The following is an 18,024-nucleotide window of genomic DNA, read 5'->3' on the forward strand; positions in this document are numbered from 1 at the left end:
GTGGCTGGCCAAACGGAGGCTTTCCCGAAGGAATGCCTGCCATTTGGGGGAAGCCCTACTGACATCACAAGTGATGTCAGTAGTGAGCTTCCGGCTCTATTAGAGCCGGAAGCTCACTGGGGCTTGCGGCAGATGAGACCCTACCACAAAGGTCTCGTCGCAAGCCCCGATGGTCACGACCATCACCTGGCTGCTCGCTAAAGCTGTGGGTGGTCACCCACAGCTTAGCGTGCGGCCAGGAGGCCGGACATATAAAAAAAATAAAAACGCCCTTCAGACCTGCGAGCTGCCTCCGTCAGCGAACGGGTCTGAATCAGAGCCAGAGTGTGGTGGGGGAAAGAGGGAGGTGAGAATGAGAGTGAGAGAAAATAGATATAGTGGTAGGAGGGGGGGAGAGAGGGAGAAGGAGAAGAGAGAAAGTGGTGGGGGAGAGAGAGAGAGATATAGAAAGCAGATGGGGAGTGAGAGAGGAGTGTAATAGAGGGAGTAAGGAGGGCAAGAGAGAGAGGGAAATGGAGGAGAGGGAGAGAGAGAAGAGAGAGAGGAGGGAGGCAGAGGGAGAAAGAGAGAGAGCGGAGAGAGCTGCCCTAGCCATGGTTATATTATTAGCAGTGCCAACCAGATACATATAACTGGTCAAGGTGAGACTCAGTGCAAGCAGCCAAGCTCTACCCTGAGGTAGGCTGGGGTAAAACCGTATGTGGTTTACAAATTGCTACACACTGGATGTGGATTGAGTTTCAAACCATGGAATACTAAATGCAACAGTTTGCTTCTAAAAACCACATCTGATGAGTAGTAGTTTCAAGCAGAATCGGAATGACATATCGGCAGGATCGTTGAGTGTGTACAGATGTGTCTTCATACATATTAGTTCTATGTACTATGTAAGGCGCTGCAGAACACTTTTGGCACCATATAAATAAAAGATAATAATAATAATAATAATACAACTAGCCTCCTTGCGCGTTAAACAGCCCTTCTAATCGCGCCATGCCGTGGCATAACTTGGTAGCGCCGAGCATCTTTTTGTGCAACGTTTTACCTTCAAATGCATCTTATTCCCACAGTGATGCCAATAGATAGCACAAGCAGCTTCTGCTAATTAAAATGATATGCAGCATGTGCGTCTCCGGGTGTATCTGCATGCAAAACACTACATTACAGTGTTACAGCGGCCGACACAAACGCTACATTACAACACTGTAATGCTGCATATCATTTTAATCAGCAGAAGCTGCTTGTGCTAGCTATTTGCATCACTGTGTGAATAAGACGCATTTGAAGGTAAAAAGTTGCACGAAAGACGCTCAGCGCTACCGAGGCACACAATGCTCCTGCATTATTTGTGACGCGACTTGTAGAGCATGGAGGATAGATGTATGTGGACACATCTTTATGGCCAATCTGCACGCACCCGTGGTTGTCAATGATATCTTATAGTCGGCCGTACTGCATGGCCAACTGGATGATATCGCATGCGGCTCCGTGCAAGGTAATGAAGAACGGAACAAGGAATCATTCCATCCTTCATGACATTGATCTGATGTGTACAATGGATACGATATGTCGACCACCATATTATCCGGGTACGCAACACTCCAGTGTGAAAGACTTAGCTGTGATCGGTGACATGTTTGCACACTTTGATAAAACAGCTTTACAATTATGTCACAACTGTTTTTCCCTGCTAATATTACTGGCATCCCAATTCTAAGATATAACAAAGATGTATGCTTTTAAACACTGTGGGGGCCTATTCATCAAACGATAAATGGCCTGGTAACCATGTGGAAATGCTAGTTTAGGTTACTGGGCCATTCATCATCAGGGGTCTGGTAGGACCACCTTATATTCAGCACACTCCAAAAACTGAAAGTTTTCAGAGTTTGCTTCTGAGAACAAGCGCCATCTTCAGACGGCGCTTGTTCTTGGATTCCCGCTCCTTCCTATAGGAAGAAGTTCCAGGGATGCGAAGAGGGATTAGAGTGGATCCTCCACCACCTCCTCACTACTTCCCTGGTGGCTTTACGCATGCGTGATCTCGGAGAAGAGGTACGTAATGCAGCTACTTCTGTAGCTGTGATACTAACCGAGGGAACAGCTGCTTTTTGGAGCAGCTGTACCCGCACCGGAGCAATGATGAATTGCTCCTGTGTCAAGTTTCCCCCTGATGCGAGTTGGATAGTTTAGTATCCCTCGCAGAGAGACCATTCCTTAATCATCGGGGCCCCTGTGTTATCTATTTCTATACATCAGAAGAACACTGTCATTAAGTCCATCCTCTATCTAGTTGCTTTTACAATATATCATTCTATATCCTCACCTTGCACTGGGGATGTCAAGGCAGCCTTCCCTTGTGAGGAGCTGATGGAAATCCCCACCACATGCGTACTCCATGCCAAGAAGCACATGCTCCTGTTTATGGAAGAAGCAGTAGTATCATTACACATGTCGGGGAAGCCAGGAGGGAACAAATGGGATCTAAAGCAAAACATCTCAATGAATTAATAATTGCAGAAGGGCTGCATAACTACATTAGCATTAGAAGCTGTTATCTAAGGCATTGATCCCCTATCCTGTGTCGGACTGTGGCATGAAGGGCCCACTGGGGGAAGGCAGCGGTAGGGGCCCATACTTAAGGGTTGTGGCCAGCCAAAATGGATGCTTGGCCAGCCATTATAGAGGAGATAGCCTGCAGACAACATGGATACTACAGTGCATGGTCTGTTCATCCATGGTCCTGCTCTACCAGATAACTGACCCTGTAATAGAGTAACAATGTATAATTAGAGTGCACTGTCTAAAACTTGACATTAGAGGAGGAGGGGGGCCCTCGAGCAGTGGGGCCCAACAGAGATTTCCCCTGTACTCCTGTGGGCCAGTCCGACCCTGTCCCTATCTATGGGCCACATAACACAGGCAAAGCCGCTCTTTTCTTCCTGCAGGAAGCAGGACAGATGCACGGATACCTGGTACAGAATTACCACTGTCTCCCTGTAACTGTCCTTTCTTGCATTGTCCTGAGTCTGAGTGTGGCTTTCTACAATCACCCACATAGCTGCAATGGGGCCTCTTATAAGTAATGTCAGTCAAACAGCAAGAACGAATGAGCTAAACTGTGATATGCCACCAGGCCATTACTGTCCTATAGTAGAGCATGGTCTCACAAGAGTTTTACTGCATGGGAGCAGGGGCATAGGGAGGGCGGTTTCGGAGCTCCAGGCACCTTAGTTGCCAGAGGGTGCCCTGAAGTCGGACTCTGGAAGCAGCTGTCAAGTAGGTGACAGCCTGCCAGGTGCTGTGATACAGAGCAGCAGCGTCCTGTCCTGCCTTTCTGCTGCTCTAGTGAGAGACTCCATGGTCAGAGGAGCTTGTACTGAGCCCTGATTGGTGAAGCTCAGCACATGTTCATCTGACCTCATCAGAGGGCGGGGCTACAGCAGAATGTCGATGAGGAAGAAGCTGCAGGGTCCACATTAAGGTGAGAGAGGTATCCCAGTTATGTCTATCACCCTCCCTGCCTGTATGTATGTGTAACCCTTCATGCCTGTATTAATGTATGTGTATGTCGCTGCCTGCATGTACTGTATGTGTGTGTATGTGTGACCCTGCCTGTATGTGTATGTATGCATGTGTGATTCTGTCTGCATGTGTGTATGAATGTATGTATGTGACCCTGCCTGTATGTGTGTATGTATGTACTGTATGTGTGACCCTGCCTGTGTGTGTGTGTATGTATATATGTGTGATCCTGCCTGTATGTGTATGTATGTGTGACCCTGCCTGTATGTCTGTTTGTGTGTGTATGTATGTACATATGTTTGATACTGCTTATATGTTCATGTATGTGTGTATGTATGTATGAATGTATGCGTGACCCTGCCATGTATGCATATGTGAAATAAATATATATATATAATATAGCACACACTTTTTTGTGCCGTAGCACGCTCATGCACTGGTCGCCCTGGCCACACACTACACCTCTGCATGGGAGGACAGTGAAGTGATATGTAGGGGAATATGTTACTGCATACTTGGGACTTGCTTACTCTTCTGGAACCTGTGGGAGGCTCCCGAATTTTCAGGCAGTTCACCCGCACCCTCGGAAGAGTAGGCACTAGTGGATAGAATGGTAGGAACCTTACCGGGAATTCACAGTCTGTCAGGAGGGACGGGGCTTAAAGTCACAATTCTATAATAATTACATCATATGGCCCTGCCCCCTATTCAAATGTGCATTAGTCCGGCCCCACCCCCCTCACTGCCCACCTGCATCTCCTTTCTGGCTTCTCCCGTAGAGGACAACTTAAAAGTAGGCAAGTTGGGAAGGATGGGGAAGATATACAGCATGTTTTTGCAGTGGGGGAGGAATCTGTTATAGCAGTGATGGTGGTATAATAAATAATACATCCAAACTAAATATTTAAACCAAATAAACAGCCAGGTTCCAGCACTAGAATAAATGTGGCAGGAGATACAAAATAGCTGTGTACATGAATATAAAACTGCAGCACTGAGGGGTCTATTTACTAAGCAGTGTTAGGAGACAAGAGTGAAAAGTGATAAGAAAGTGATAAGGTACCAGCCAATCAGCTCCCAACTGTCATCTCACAGGCTGTGTTTGAAAAATGACAGTTGGGAGCTGATTGGCTGTCCCTTTTCTCTGTCTCCTAACACTGCTTAGTAAATAGACCTCTTAGTCTGACCAGTGGGGGATACAGGGAGGGGGAAAGGGATAAGGGTGATCACACAGCCTGAAGCCCCGACCACTTATTTACACTGCCAGTGTCAGACAGTGCAGCAGGACAGGCCTGCAGCTCCAGCAATGACAGACAGACTGACTCAGATTTGCTGCTGATGGCGACACTGCTGCTGCTGGGCTGCCAGTTTAGTGTCTCTCTCTGTGGGCCTTCTCCTCTCGGCAACTCCTTTGCGCATGAGCTCAGAGATTTCTGACATGAATAGAAGGAATCTGAGGACACTGAAGGGTCCGTCTACTGGTGCCATCTTCAGCAGCAGAGCAGCGCAGGGGTAATGTGGCCGGATCATGGATGGAGTGTAGAGGGCAGGTCCTGTCCCTTTTTTGCAGACTGTCACTCTGACTGTGTGACTGAAGCATATTTTTATGGGGGCCCGGGGACACACATACACACCATGTGGTGCAGTGCACATGTGTGTGGGGAGGTGGGTGGGGTCTGGAGCATAGTAATATATAATTTTGTGGGGAGGGGGTCTGGAGCATATTATTGGGAGGTCTGGAGCATATTATTGGGGGTGGTGGGCGTGTGGAGCATATTACAAGGGGGTCTGGAGCATATTAATATATAATTTTGTGGGGAGGGGATCTGGAGCATATTATTACTGGGGGGGTGGGGCTGGTGTGTGTGGAGCATATTATTACAAGGGGGGTCTGGAGCATATTATTATATTATGTCATGTGGGGATGGGGTCTGGAGCATATTATTGTGGGGGCGGGTGTGTGTGGAGCATATTAGTGGGTATATCTGGAGCATATTATTACAAGGGGGGCTCTGGAGCATAGGATAATGGGGGGGATGCATTAAAGGCAAAAATTCTGTAAAATCCATGAAAATGCAGTTTTGGGGATTGTACTGCATTCCCCAAATGTAATGTACTAAGCACTGGAATACGATGTATTCTGGTGCTTTGTCCTGATGGGTAATGCCACCTTCAGGTGGCATTACCCAATATAAGCCTATGGGCTTCTTATTGGGAAGCTTCCCCTTAGGAGCGGATCCCTCCCATTACCCTCCGTGGCCCGGAGGGCGTTAAACCCGGAAGTTCCTCTGTCTGGAGCCATCGCAAAAGACAGCTCTTATCAGGAGAGCTATCCTTTGTGATATTCTTGGTACATACCGCGGTAATTAAACATGGTATGTACTCAAAGACAGGAGGGATGTACCACATCCCATAAGCGATGCTTAGTACAGAGCATCCTATGTTTGTTTCTTTCAAAACTTGTTACAAATGGGAGTGATAGAACTGTAAGTAGGAGGAGTAATGAATAGAGAGGGGAGGAGTCAGTATAATCTCTTAAATAGTCCCTCCTAAAAGAAAAGTCTAGATCCGCCACTGAGTCTGATGTGACAGACATATACTCTGGTACAACATTCAATTCTGTTGTCTATTTTCATTAACCTCTATATCACCAAGTGTTGTAGATACAGAATGCCAGGATTTCTGGAAATGATTAGATGAGATTTGCTATCTAGGAAAGTCACAGCAGAGGAAATTGAGGATATATGGTATATGTGTATATATTGTACAATACAGAGATAATGACAGCAGTACCTTGGTCTGGAAAGCAAAGTACCCATGGATAAGGAAGGCGCTTCCCGATGCAAGTTCTAATATCCTCCTCTCCACAAACACCATATCCTCCTCGCCCTCCGCTAGCAGCTCTCTCTTGCTCATGACTTTAACAGCCAAATGGTGACTGCCATAGGAATCTGCAGCCAGCAGGACCTAGAGGAAATATTACAGAGTCAGCCTCATAAGCAGCACAGGAACATAAAGGCAAATGCATTGTTGTATCACAGTGATTGTGTATTAACTGCTGGATTACTGAATAAGAAAAGACCAATAAGAAGCTTTTGTTCTGAAGTCACCTTCCCTCACCCATAATCCAATTTATCTGGGACCATGGATGGGAGGATAAGGGTCTGATCACCAGTTTAAGGTCTCCAAGTGGGCCCGAGACAGGAATCTTAAAGTATACACCACCCTCCTCCCCCTCTCAGCACCTTAATTGCTGGAAGTAAAAGTTTGCAGATACTGATGAGAGGAGCATTTGCTAAGTGTGCATTAGACAAAGAATTGCACCTATTTTTCCACTTTGCAGAAAGAGACTTGAAATATTTGGGATATGCAGCTGGTCTAATGTGTGATTGGCTGACAGTGTAAGAGACAGCTCCTGATTGGCTATCCAACTATGAACTATCCATGCTCACTGGAGCATAATTCATTTTATGTAGGGTCACAGTTTTGAGGGGCCCATAGCAACAGTTTGAAGGGACTCCCAATACTTCTACAGAGACACTAAACTCACTAACGTGTATTATCTTGTTACCATATAATACCTTCTTAAATACAATGTAACTTAACTTCTAAAATAAAGACACAGACAACAGTGTTGGCATTTAAATATTTTGTCAAATTTATTTTTGACAAGTCATTACATTTTTAGACTATAAGTTAATACTAATAATGGTGACGGCACAAAAGAACGCACAGAACAATAACAACCAAACAGCTCCATACACACACACACACACACAAGCCAAGCATTGGTGATCAACTCTCCTTTAACTTCAACCACCGGTCCAGGTGATATAGCCATTTTCCATCCAGGACAATTGGCTATCGCCTTACTCCACTTCAATGAGAGCGCACCCACTAAACCTACCTATTAACATAAACTAACTCCAAGTGTCGTTCTTTACCGCCAAGAGAGGCCTAAACCGATGCGCCGCCACCATAACTCAACCCTGTAACAAGACACCCTCAATCAGCAGAAAATCAGGCAATCCTGCCGGACTAAAATGCACATCATCCACACGAAACAAGTGTGCAATGCGAAATTGAATAAATACCTGCTCCACTATACCACCACCATTCTCCACCATACCACCACCATACCACCAGCATGGTCCACTACACCACCATCATTCTCCAACATGTATCTCACCAGTACAGTATTTTACCTTCCTCCTAGCCACATCCAACCGCACCAGAACCAACATTCCTCCACACACTCCTGCGGACAATGAAAGAACACACAACTGGCAGTAAGGCAGGGCATCTGTTATCTATCAAATGGATCTAATGACAATAGAGCGCAAATACAATGCAGTTTGCTGACTTAAATCATTCCCAATGAAGGGTAGAGAGAAAAAATTGCCTGCAATTGATGCACAGAATTAATTATAACTTTGATTAGTCTTGAAAATATGTATAGAAAATATAAAGTCCGTGAAATATAAAAAAAAATGAAAGTGTTATATAGGTAAGAAAAATGTGTAATTAAACTAGTGTCTCTGCCCAAAATCGGTGTTTCCAATATTTTTCTGAAATATATGGTAGTATCCTGGAGATCTATATATTATCATTCATTAAATCTATTACAATAAATAGTTATTTAAACCAAATGCCATTCTGGCAGTATTATTTCTAACATAATTATAACACTGCTTTGAATGGCGTTCATATGTACACATAGCATAACCTGAGTGGATATGGTTATTCCAGGACAGATGCAGCAACTTAGAATACAGAAAGAAAAAACACAAACAAACCAGTCGAACCACAGATACACCATACCGACAAGACATGGAAACGTAACAAAGACAGGGGAAGGGGGAGGGGAACAACGTAGCTAACCAGACTTGAGGCAAAAAAACTAAAAAACACCCGGAGTAAACTAACCATCACGCCATATCATATAATTCAGAAGCCAATTGGGACCCCGGGCGAAAATAAAAAATTCCTCATAGACTCCAGCAGTAGGTCGGCGAGTCGTTAGGCCTCCGGTGAGCTACGTTGGAGCAAAATAGCTAAACCCGGACGAATAGAACAATGGAATGGAGCAGGACAACACCGACCAAGGGATTGGATATCCCCGTCGGATAAGCCAGCAGAAGCTGCAGATGAAGCAGCACTTATTCCAAATGAGTGAGTACCGAACTTGCCCAGCTTGAGCGCTGAAAAAAGCCAAACAACGCTGCAAAACATGATAAAACTGGTATTTCGTAAACGGGATACATCCTTGTGCATCAACCATGCCCCATCCCATCGTAAGGCATCTGCTCAAAAGCGTGCGCCAGCGCCACCGGACATACTGCAGGAATGGGATATGGTTGAAGTGAAGCCAGCGCCTTCTACCAGCCTGGTCCACACTGGAGCGCTGTATAAGGCCTAGCATTGCTTCCAGGCATATAAATTACGTCCCCAATAGTGAGTGGTGGGTCAGCCCTTTTAAAGGGGGCAACTAATTTGCAGCCCACAAAAACACTACATGAAGCGTAATGGCAAAAAACCTAATTAAAACAGCAAGCATACAAAGCTGAAAATAAAACAAACTGAAGGGACCGCAGCCAGCAAGGAAAGCAATCAGCATGGACATATCAATGGAACACCTGCAGTCAATCGCTTTAGGGGTCGACCTGGACCAACTCCTGCACACCCCCAAAATTATGAAGGACCTGAAGGGGCCAGGCTTGTCATACAACACAGAGAAAATAGACACGCCTTCAAATTAAGTAGTGTTCACTCTAGCTCCAGTGGCAGGCAAGGCGCCGGAGCTAGAGAGGGCAACCTTGTGCACGTGCCAAAGGAGGACAGGGCGCTGCGCCCCGCTAAAACAGCCTAGCGGGAACGCTAATTAAGCCGTACTACAGTGAGCGAGCGCCCTTGCAAATACAGATCCCAAATAAATGTCAGCATGACTCTGCAAGCTCTTACATGCCTGAGCCACCGAAAAACAAAAAAAAACGCTCCCATTCCAGCCAACCCACCTACTAACACCGCAAAGTCCTGGGGCAATGGCCCTCCAAGCTAATTCCTAAAATGACTGCAAGCTGAACTGCCAAACATAAGGAGGACACGGGTCACCGGCCAAAACGGCCTGAGGGGCTAAATACTTGAACTGCGACAGGGTATACGCAAACCCAAACTGTATACCAGGCACAATACTGGCAACAAAATGGACATTACGCAGCAGTCAACCAGAACAATTAATTCTAGCAAATGAACAACCGGAAGAGAGGATGAACTATTTGCAAAGTAGGAGCATAGCTGAGAATGGAGCTTCCTATAGGAGTTTCCACTCCAGTGACAGCTGCTTGGGGCAGTAATTGTAGTAATAATCTGTGCACCCTGTGGGATCTCACTGTAGAACCTGTATTCTGTAAATTTAAGTTAAGTGCTCAGAATATATCATACAATCTCCTCTATTGACTGATAACAATGATTCAAAGTAGATAAAAGTCAGATCCTAGGTGCTATACATAAATAAGGCAGTGTCAAAGCAGCTACCCATTAATGTCAGATAGTGCATCACTAAAGCGTTCTATTACACCAATAGGACCTCAATGCCCAGCAGAAAAAACTGCCACTGTTTGCTGTTTCATCTCCTCACTCCAGAATTCCCCCGCAGGTTGCCATACCACACTAGCTCAGTTAGGTACAGGGAGTGTGTGTGCAGGGGGTGGTGGGTTGCTACACTTCTCCCAGGCGCCATGGTCCCAACTCTGGTAACAACTGAAGCAGTGTTGGGCAGCCAACCAGTTAGCTCTCTGGGTCAGGGGAGCCAGGACCGCCTAGCTCTATGCCTGGGAGACTAAATAACTGCTGGCGTAACTGTGTACTGCGGTAGTGGAGAGCCCACCACTACTGGTCATACACGTGACCTCTGCAATATATATTCACAGGAGGGGCCTGCCTGTGCCTCCCACTGGGAAAAACCTAACAGCCCTTGTCTGTAAAGGGGACAGGGCTCAGAGGCAAACGCGGAATTTCTACAGATGGACTTTCAAATGCCTGATTTTTAACATGTTACCAGTAAGCGGGCATAAACAGCACTGAAAACCAGCTATAATAGACATCATATGAATGTACGGAATGAAATAATTCTGGCCTATACAACCAGTACAAGCAGACACGGTAATTATATGTAACAGTAGAGCCATCCGGTCTGAGCTGAATCCTTTTATTTCATATGCGGGCTCCACTACCGATCATCTGAGCAAGTTGGGGAATCTGGGGGAGGGCAGAAAAAGAAACCGTGCACTGCCCTGGACATAGACGTACAGATTGGTCTCTTTTTGTACTTGATAGGGTATTATTCAGTATTAATAATTAATCCTATAGATGGGCTATAGTATTGCACCCCGAACAGTGCATGTTTTCTAAATCACCCTGTCGGTGTACAACTATATTCATTAGTCTTTCCAATTTATTTACTACTTGCTGCATCACTACATTCATTACATGTTTTTCAGATTTCCTAGTCGGTGCACCACGTTATTCATTACTGGCTTTGCAATTTATTTACTACTGGCTGCACAACTATATTCATTTCATGTTTTCCAGAACTCCTAGTGACATATGTTAAAAGATCAACAGGGACTGAAGTTAGTTAATAGGTGACACTACTAAGAGGATCCTAATTTGTGTGGCCCCTTACAATATGGGGCACTAATAGGGCAGACTGGGTACATGGGAGGGCATCCTCCGCGCCTAGAGCAGGCAGCAGCAGCCACCCCAGTATTAAAATGGCGGCCGCAAAGCCACGCCCCCTTCCCGGCCCTAATCGCGGGCGCGCAACAGCCCGCAAGCCGCTCATTGAATCAACCAGCGGGGCAGCCACCACTACCTGCCGCTGGTTAAAAACAATAGAGACGGAGCCAGCTGAGCCGCGTTCCGTCTCACTGCACAGTCGGGGCCGAAGCTTCCGGCCTCGGCTGTGCTAAGGCGCGCGGCCGCGCCGAGCACCACGTGGAGGCATGATTGGAGGCGGCGGATACCGCCGGCCGCCTCCATACAGCAAATATAAAAGGGCAAGGCTGACAGCCGCAGCCCTGCCCTACTTGCCTCAGGCCCTTTCCGCGATAAGCGCGGCGGCCTGCAGGGGAGGGAGAGGAAGGAGAGTGATGGGCAGCAGGGGAGGCCGCTGTGTTAGCCCCACATACAGCGGGCAGTGACACAGAGGAGCAATGGGCGACATTAGGAAGGCAAGAGGGAGAGACCAGGAACAGTGGGATAGAAGATTGAGGGAAAGCATGAAAGAATAAGGGAATAGAATGAAAGTATAGGAGGAAGAGAATAAGAGAATAGCAGGAGGGGAGAGAACAGGAGAAAGAGAAAAGCAAAGGAGATTTATACAGGAGATTCACATAACATTATACTTCCCTGTTCTGGAAAAAAACTGTAACAAAGAGGCAGATTTACATACATCACCCCATTATATACTCTTAGCCCACTCCCCATGAAACATTCATTGGCTGCATAAGACCAGCTAAACTTAAAGGGGCAATATCCAACACGTTATTAAACTGGCAACACTCAAAACACTTGTGGTTTAATGTCCCTTAGGCTTAAATTTTCAGCCTTCGGTCTTACATCTCTCAGACTGATCGGTATGGAATACCATTGGAAGCATATCTGGCGGATCTAATCCCAACAGCAGAAGACCGGCAGTGTAGATCCCGACAGGTAAGTATTTTCTCTATTTGCCAACCTAACCCTCCCTTAGGGGTGCCTAACCCTAACCCCCCCTGTAAGTGCCTAAATCTAACCCTTCCTTCCCTGCAGCCTAAACCTAAGTCTCCCGGGGGGGGTGTCTAACCCTAACCTCCCCCTGGCAGTGCCTGACCCTAACTCCCCCTTCCCCTAGCCTAATCCTCCCAGGGGGGTGCCTAACCCTAAGTTCCCCCGGGAGCCCCTAACCTAACCCTCTCCCCCCGTGGCTGTCCGCGTCCGCCGTCCGGCTTACCTTCGATCGGTATGCCGGGCGTCAGGCTCGCGGCGTAGGTAAATTGACAGGCGTCAGGATTTCTGCGCTTCTCATTAGACCCGTGCCGGGATTAGACAGTCGGGATGCCAAATTCTCGGATACTTACCTGAGGAGCGATCATCAATAGCCGATTCTTATATTGCTGCGGGAGCCAATAATTGCATCAAAGCGGTGGTTTGCCAGAAACGCTGGATGCGCTCCTTATAGAGATTTGTGGGGCTGTTACAGTTACTGCCCTCAGAGCTCCTAATCCAGCCAAGCGTGAACAATAACATTGATGCTGGGTGTATATCCATGGCAATGCCGCAGAGTGATGTGGCTAACACCGCTATAGACCTGGAGGTCTGAAAGTGAGGGAACGTAATATACTCACCTTTTAGGATCTGTTCTGGTGAGATATTTATTGGACCGACTGTTTCAATAAATTTGTTGATGGTTCCTTTGTGGACATTTAAGACAAGCTATTAAATATAGTGGCATTTAATCACTTTTCATATATCGGCAAAGTATGATCCACCATGGTATATGGTATGATTTAGTGAGTATTACATACAGTGTCTTTTATTTGTAGTCATTTATTGTGATTTATTTTATTTGATATAAATGATTTATTTTTTGATCTCTATTTATTTTTGCTATGCCCAGTGTATGTATGGTTTAATCAATGGGATGTAATTAGCGTAACTTAATTTCTATATATTTTGTAGTAACAAGTTTCTAGCCTTTTTGTGAGCTTACACAGGCTCACAGGTGTTTGCAGCTATAAGTATGTAATTATTCTATTGATGGATTTGCGCCCTGCTTAGTGTTCTTCATATCTTATATGGGCTAGTGTATACAATATACAGTATTGATTATACTAGTATCATGGTGGGAATCGGCATGGGATGCCGTCAGTCGGGATCCCGGCTGTCAGTATCCTGACACCGGCATCCAGACAGGGCTAGCATACAGACACTCGCTGCCCTAACCCTCCCTCTTTGGTGCCTAACCCTAACCTCCCCCCCTAGTAGCTGAACGTAATCCCTTCCTCCCCACACCCTAACCCTCCCCCCCACCCTGCTACTTACCCTGTCATCACTTGGATTGTGATAAATGACAGGAAGCCGGAGGTGGTAATATCAGTGTCGGCATCGCGCCCACCGGGATACTGACTGTATCCCTCATGGTGAGTAGGCCCGGCAATAGGGGGGGTCCAGGGGTACTAGTGTACAGGGCCCCAAGGTTCTAGGTGGCCCCAGAGTGTACCACTGCCTGTGCTGCTGCAGTGATCATCAGGGTGCAGGAATGTACGGGCTGTGCTGATCAGTGCAGCAGCAAATCCAGTGGTGAGCACTGAGCAGGGCCAGGGGGGCAGGGTGCCATCTTCCTAATTACCTGCTGCACGCTACATACACATTTGCAGCAGGACCGGCCCGGTCTGAGTCACTCACTGCTGGCCACGCTGGGGCTTGGAGAAGCTCAGCACTGTGGTGGGGGCGGGGCTGCTGCCTAATGACTGCTTCTATCTACCAGCCAGTGATCTGAGGAGTCTGATGTAAGCTGAACTGTCTCCTCAGATCACTGGCTGAGAGAAAGAAGCAGTCATTAGGACCGCCCCCACCCCAGTGCTCTGCCTCTACACTGTCTCCACTCCCACACAGCAGCAGCAGCAGCCTGGATTCAGCACTGCAGAAGATAAAGAGGAAGCTCCAGCAGGTAAGTGCAGCCTGGGGGGAGGGGAGAACACAAAACATGGGATAGGGTTGGGAAGCATAGTGGGGGATGGGAGAGCACAGTGTGAGAGGGGGGATGGGAGAGCACAGTGATGGATGGGAGAGCACAGTGTAGGATGGGGGATGGGAGAGCACCATGCTTTGGGTACGGTGGCTCACTTCGCTCGCCACAGGTTTATATTCCCCCTCTATGTCAGTGTTGGCTAACCTTGACACTCCAGCTGTTGTGGAACTATATATCTCAGCATGCCCTGCCACAGTTTTAGCATGCCCTAATAGCAAAACTGTAGCAGTGCATGCTGGGTTATGTAGTTCCATAACAGCTGGAGTGTCAAGGTTAGCCAACACTGCTCTATGTCCACGTAGATAGCACGGAATGACGTTGGACAGTAACTGATGACATCAAGGTACAAATACTGGAATCTATGGGGAGAGCACATTGGGATGGGACAGCACCGTGGGGGATAGGAAAGCACAGTGTGGGGCGGGGAATGGGAGAGCACAGTGGGGGATAGGAGAGCATAGTGTAGGGCGGGGAATGGGAGAGTACAGTGGGGGATGGGAGAGCATAGTGTGGGCTTGGGGATGGGAGAGCACAGTGGGGGAGAGGAGAGCACAGTGTGGGGTGGGGAATGGGAGAGTACAGTGGGGGATAGGAGAGCACAGTGTGGGGTGGGGAATGGGAGAGCACAGTGGGGGATAGGAGAGCACAGTGTGGGATGGGGATAGGGGATCACATTGAGGGATGAGCTATGAGAGAGTATAGTGTTAGATGGGGGAGCACATTGGGATATGGAAGCACAGTCTGGGATGGGGAGCTTATGTGTAATATATATATAATATGCTTATGCAAAGGAGCTAATACCAGTCCCCATGCTGCTTAGGTTAAGAACGTCGAGAATCAAGTAGCCGAGCGGAGTCAAGCCAGCACCGAGAGGAAAGAGGATCCAGCACATGGGGAGCTGAGGAGTGGAGCTGACCCAAAGAGAAGACACCCAGGCAGAGATGCTGCGGCAGGTAGACATAGAAATAGGTAAGTGTGGGGCATGGAGGGACACTGTGGCTCAGAGGTTCCCCAGAGAAACTACATTTAGGTAAGGCACACTCTCAGGTGGCTAGCCTGTACCTGCCAGGCAACATGGGATCCCCTAAAAAATGTGTGTCCCGGGCCCCATGATTTCTGTTGCCGGCCCTGATGGTGAGTATATTATAGACTGTCCATATCTGTATTCAATACTGTGTCAGCTGTTCTTACTGCACTGTTCAGCACTGAGGCCAATATTAGCTGGGTGCAGGGGTGGCTGGCCCCCTAAGCCTCCAGACCCCATAGAATTAGCACCCCATGCACCCACTATAGCTAAGTCCCTGCAGTCGGATGCTCCATAGAGTAGGACCATTCATTCCATTAGTGGTCTGCTCCCCAGGTATAGTACCCAGAGCTATTCAATTACAGAACCAAGAGCAGCCCAGACACCACAAATTATGCTCATTCCTGCTCACACCTCTGGGGGGCGCAAACATAAATAAGCATTAACTTCATTGCTGCTCCTGGGTTTGTAATTAAATAACTGCGACCACTTTACCAGTGGAAACAGATCGCGCGACTCAACCCGTGACTAATTGAATTTGCCCCCATTAGGGGTATTCAATATGCGAGCGAGCGAATTATTTCTGGTGGGGTCCCCAAGTATGGGGCAGGTGTTTTATTCATTGCGCAAAGTAGCGGCAGGTGCATTTTTGCAGAATTTTTTAAAATTACCTTTAGGGAAATAAAAATATGCTAGTACCCATTTTCATGTACCCCAAATTTGATGGGACCACTTAAAAAAACGAAAAAAACCCCTAAGTGCTATTCTGCATCACTTCTTCAATGTCGGGAAAAAAAACACCTGCGCGGCTATTTAAAAACCCCGACTTTCTTCTGCAGGCAAAAACGGGGGTACCCATAGTGATCCCCGAGGTCTGGACATCTTTAAGGGGCTCCTACAATTATTTCCAGATAATTCCAGTTTTTTTTCGCCGATCCAAATATCGCTGGGTCCCGTTTTCGACGATTTCAAATTGAATACGGGGATAAGCGGGAGCGCGCGCGATACTTTTTCGCTGGCAAAACCTCCGATGTGCGGCGAAAACCTCGCTGTCGAGGTTAACGTTTCATATTGAATACCCCTCTGTGTTTTTATTCCTTCCCCTATGGATTACCACCCTCCCCCTGAATTTGATCAGACCAAGAAAGAATAAAGATGTTAGGTAACTATATATAATGGGAGCAGCATTTTTTTCTTCAGCGGCGGTAAAACCTAATTATTAGTCACAGGGAAGATTTATTTCTTTAGGATCAGGTGAATCAATAATTAAAATCAGGGAAAATATTAAGGGGCCTAGTCATCATCACTTAATTTTCACAAAAGCAGGTGAGAATGCACATTTTCATCTGCAATTGTAAAAACTAAGTTATCAGGCCATTCATCAAGCAGGTTATGCAGGAAATATTGCAGATATCTCCTACTTACCTTCCTCTCACGGAATGGCCCACTGTCCCCATACGCTAGTACAGGGACAGAATTCATCAAGCTCCGAAAATATTATATTTTTGGAGCTTGACTGCGGGATCATTCACCATCTTCAGATGGCGAATGCTCCTGCTCCGGCATCGCAACCCGCCAATTCCCTATAGGAAGGAGGTCTGGTTTGTGAAGAGGGATCCTTTTGGATCCCTCTACCCCTGTCCAGCTCCTTCCGCCAGACGTCGGGGAGCTTGTGCGCATGCGTGACCTGTAGAATATCATTACATGGAATGTGTATGCAAAATCAAAACTGACAGATTGAATGGAATTGTGCTGCAGCTTTGCTCATTTCTAATAGCATCCAAACTCAGACATACAGTAACTCCCCTGTGACTATTGGAAGTTCATTGCTTACCTTTCCAAAACTACCCTGGCCTAACTGGTGGTAAAATGTAAGTCTCTGGATGGTTTCAGAGGCTCTATGGCAGGATGACTGAGCACTGCTGGTTCCTAATGGAGACATAAAAGAACATGTCAACATCTACCATATATTATAGATCATTAACTGAGGGGTTTATTACAGCAAAAAATCACATAAAGACCTGGGCATCCAAGTGACATGAAGATTTCTATTCCTGTATCCTACTACCTACTGAGTGCCAAGTGCAGTAATAATATTAATTAATACTATTCATAGGGGCAATTGGGTGCGAGAATAGCAAAAAAACGCACCTACAAGGATTTTCCTACAGGTGCGGGTTTTTTGCTATTCAAATACAGCAGGTGCAGATTATTTCTATTTGTACTCGCTGGGAGATTTTAGTTCTCGCACCTCCCGAGCAAGTGTGATTTTTTCCTAAAATCGATAATTTTAGGAAGAATCAGCGGGACTTGCTCTGGTTCCCAGGCGGACCCCCCCCTCCCCCTGTGGACTAATTAAGCAATTGAAAGTTTCTAATTAGCTTAATTAGTCAGTAATTACTCACCTTCCGAAGTGCTGTCTTCTTCATCCAGCGTCAGCTCCCGGACTACTGCAGCAGCGGTGAGTATGTCAGTGTGAGTGTGTATGAGTGAGTGTGCGTGACCCCCGGTATATGTGTGTGTGTCCCAGTGTCCGTGTGGCCCCCCCAAAATGGGCGCTGGGAGAACTACATCTCCCAGCAGCCCTTGCCCCTCCCTCCAGCCCCTGGAGCCTCCCAGCAGCCCCCTCCCCAGTTTGAAGACAGAGGGGAGGCCACCAGGAGCCATGGAGACCACCACGGCA

General features: G+C 47.0%; 1 protein-coding gene across 2 annotated transcripts in view; it reads right to left on the reverse strand.

Annotated features, from left to right (window-relative positions):
- The window catches only part of LOC148511723 (protein kinase C delta type-like), a 47,550-nt gene extending 30,307 nt beyond the window's left edge, over positions 1–17,243 (reverse strand). Inside the window, exons 1-3 of one of the 2 annotated variants that reach the window (XM_088482926.1) lie at positions 17,176–17,243; positions 6,319–6,492; positions 2,327–2,418 (exon numbers count right to left, since the gene is read on the reverse strand). In XM_088482926.1, the coding sequence (XP_088339052.1) occupies positions 2,327–2,418; positions 6,319–6,441 (215 nt within the window). In that variant the 5' untranslated portion in view covers positions 6,442–6,492; positions 17,176–17,243. Of the gene's footprint in view, positions 1–2,326; positions 2,419–6,318; positions 6,493–13,915; positions 13,997–17,175 lie in introns of those variants that run through there. The other variant, XM_088482927.1, reaches the window with a different exon arrangement.
- Positions 17,244–18,024: the final 781 nt, after the last annotated feature.

The sequence above is a fragment of the Taudactylus pleione genome, unplaced genomic scaffold (genome assembly GCF_031769625.1).
Source record: "Taudactylus pleione unplaced genomic scaffold, aTauple2 ptg000296l, whole genome shotgun sequence".
In the NCBI taxonomy this organism is placed as follows: Eukaryota; Metazoa; Chordata; class Amphibia; order Anura; family Myobatrachidae; genus Taudactylus; species Taudactylus pleione.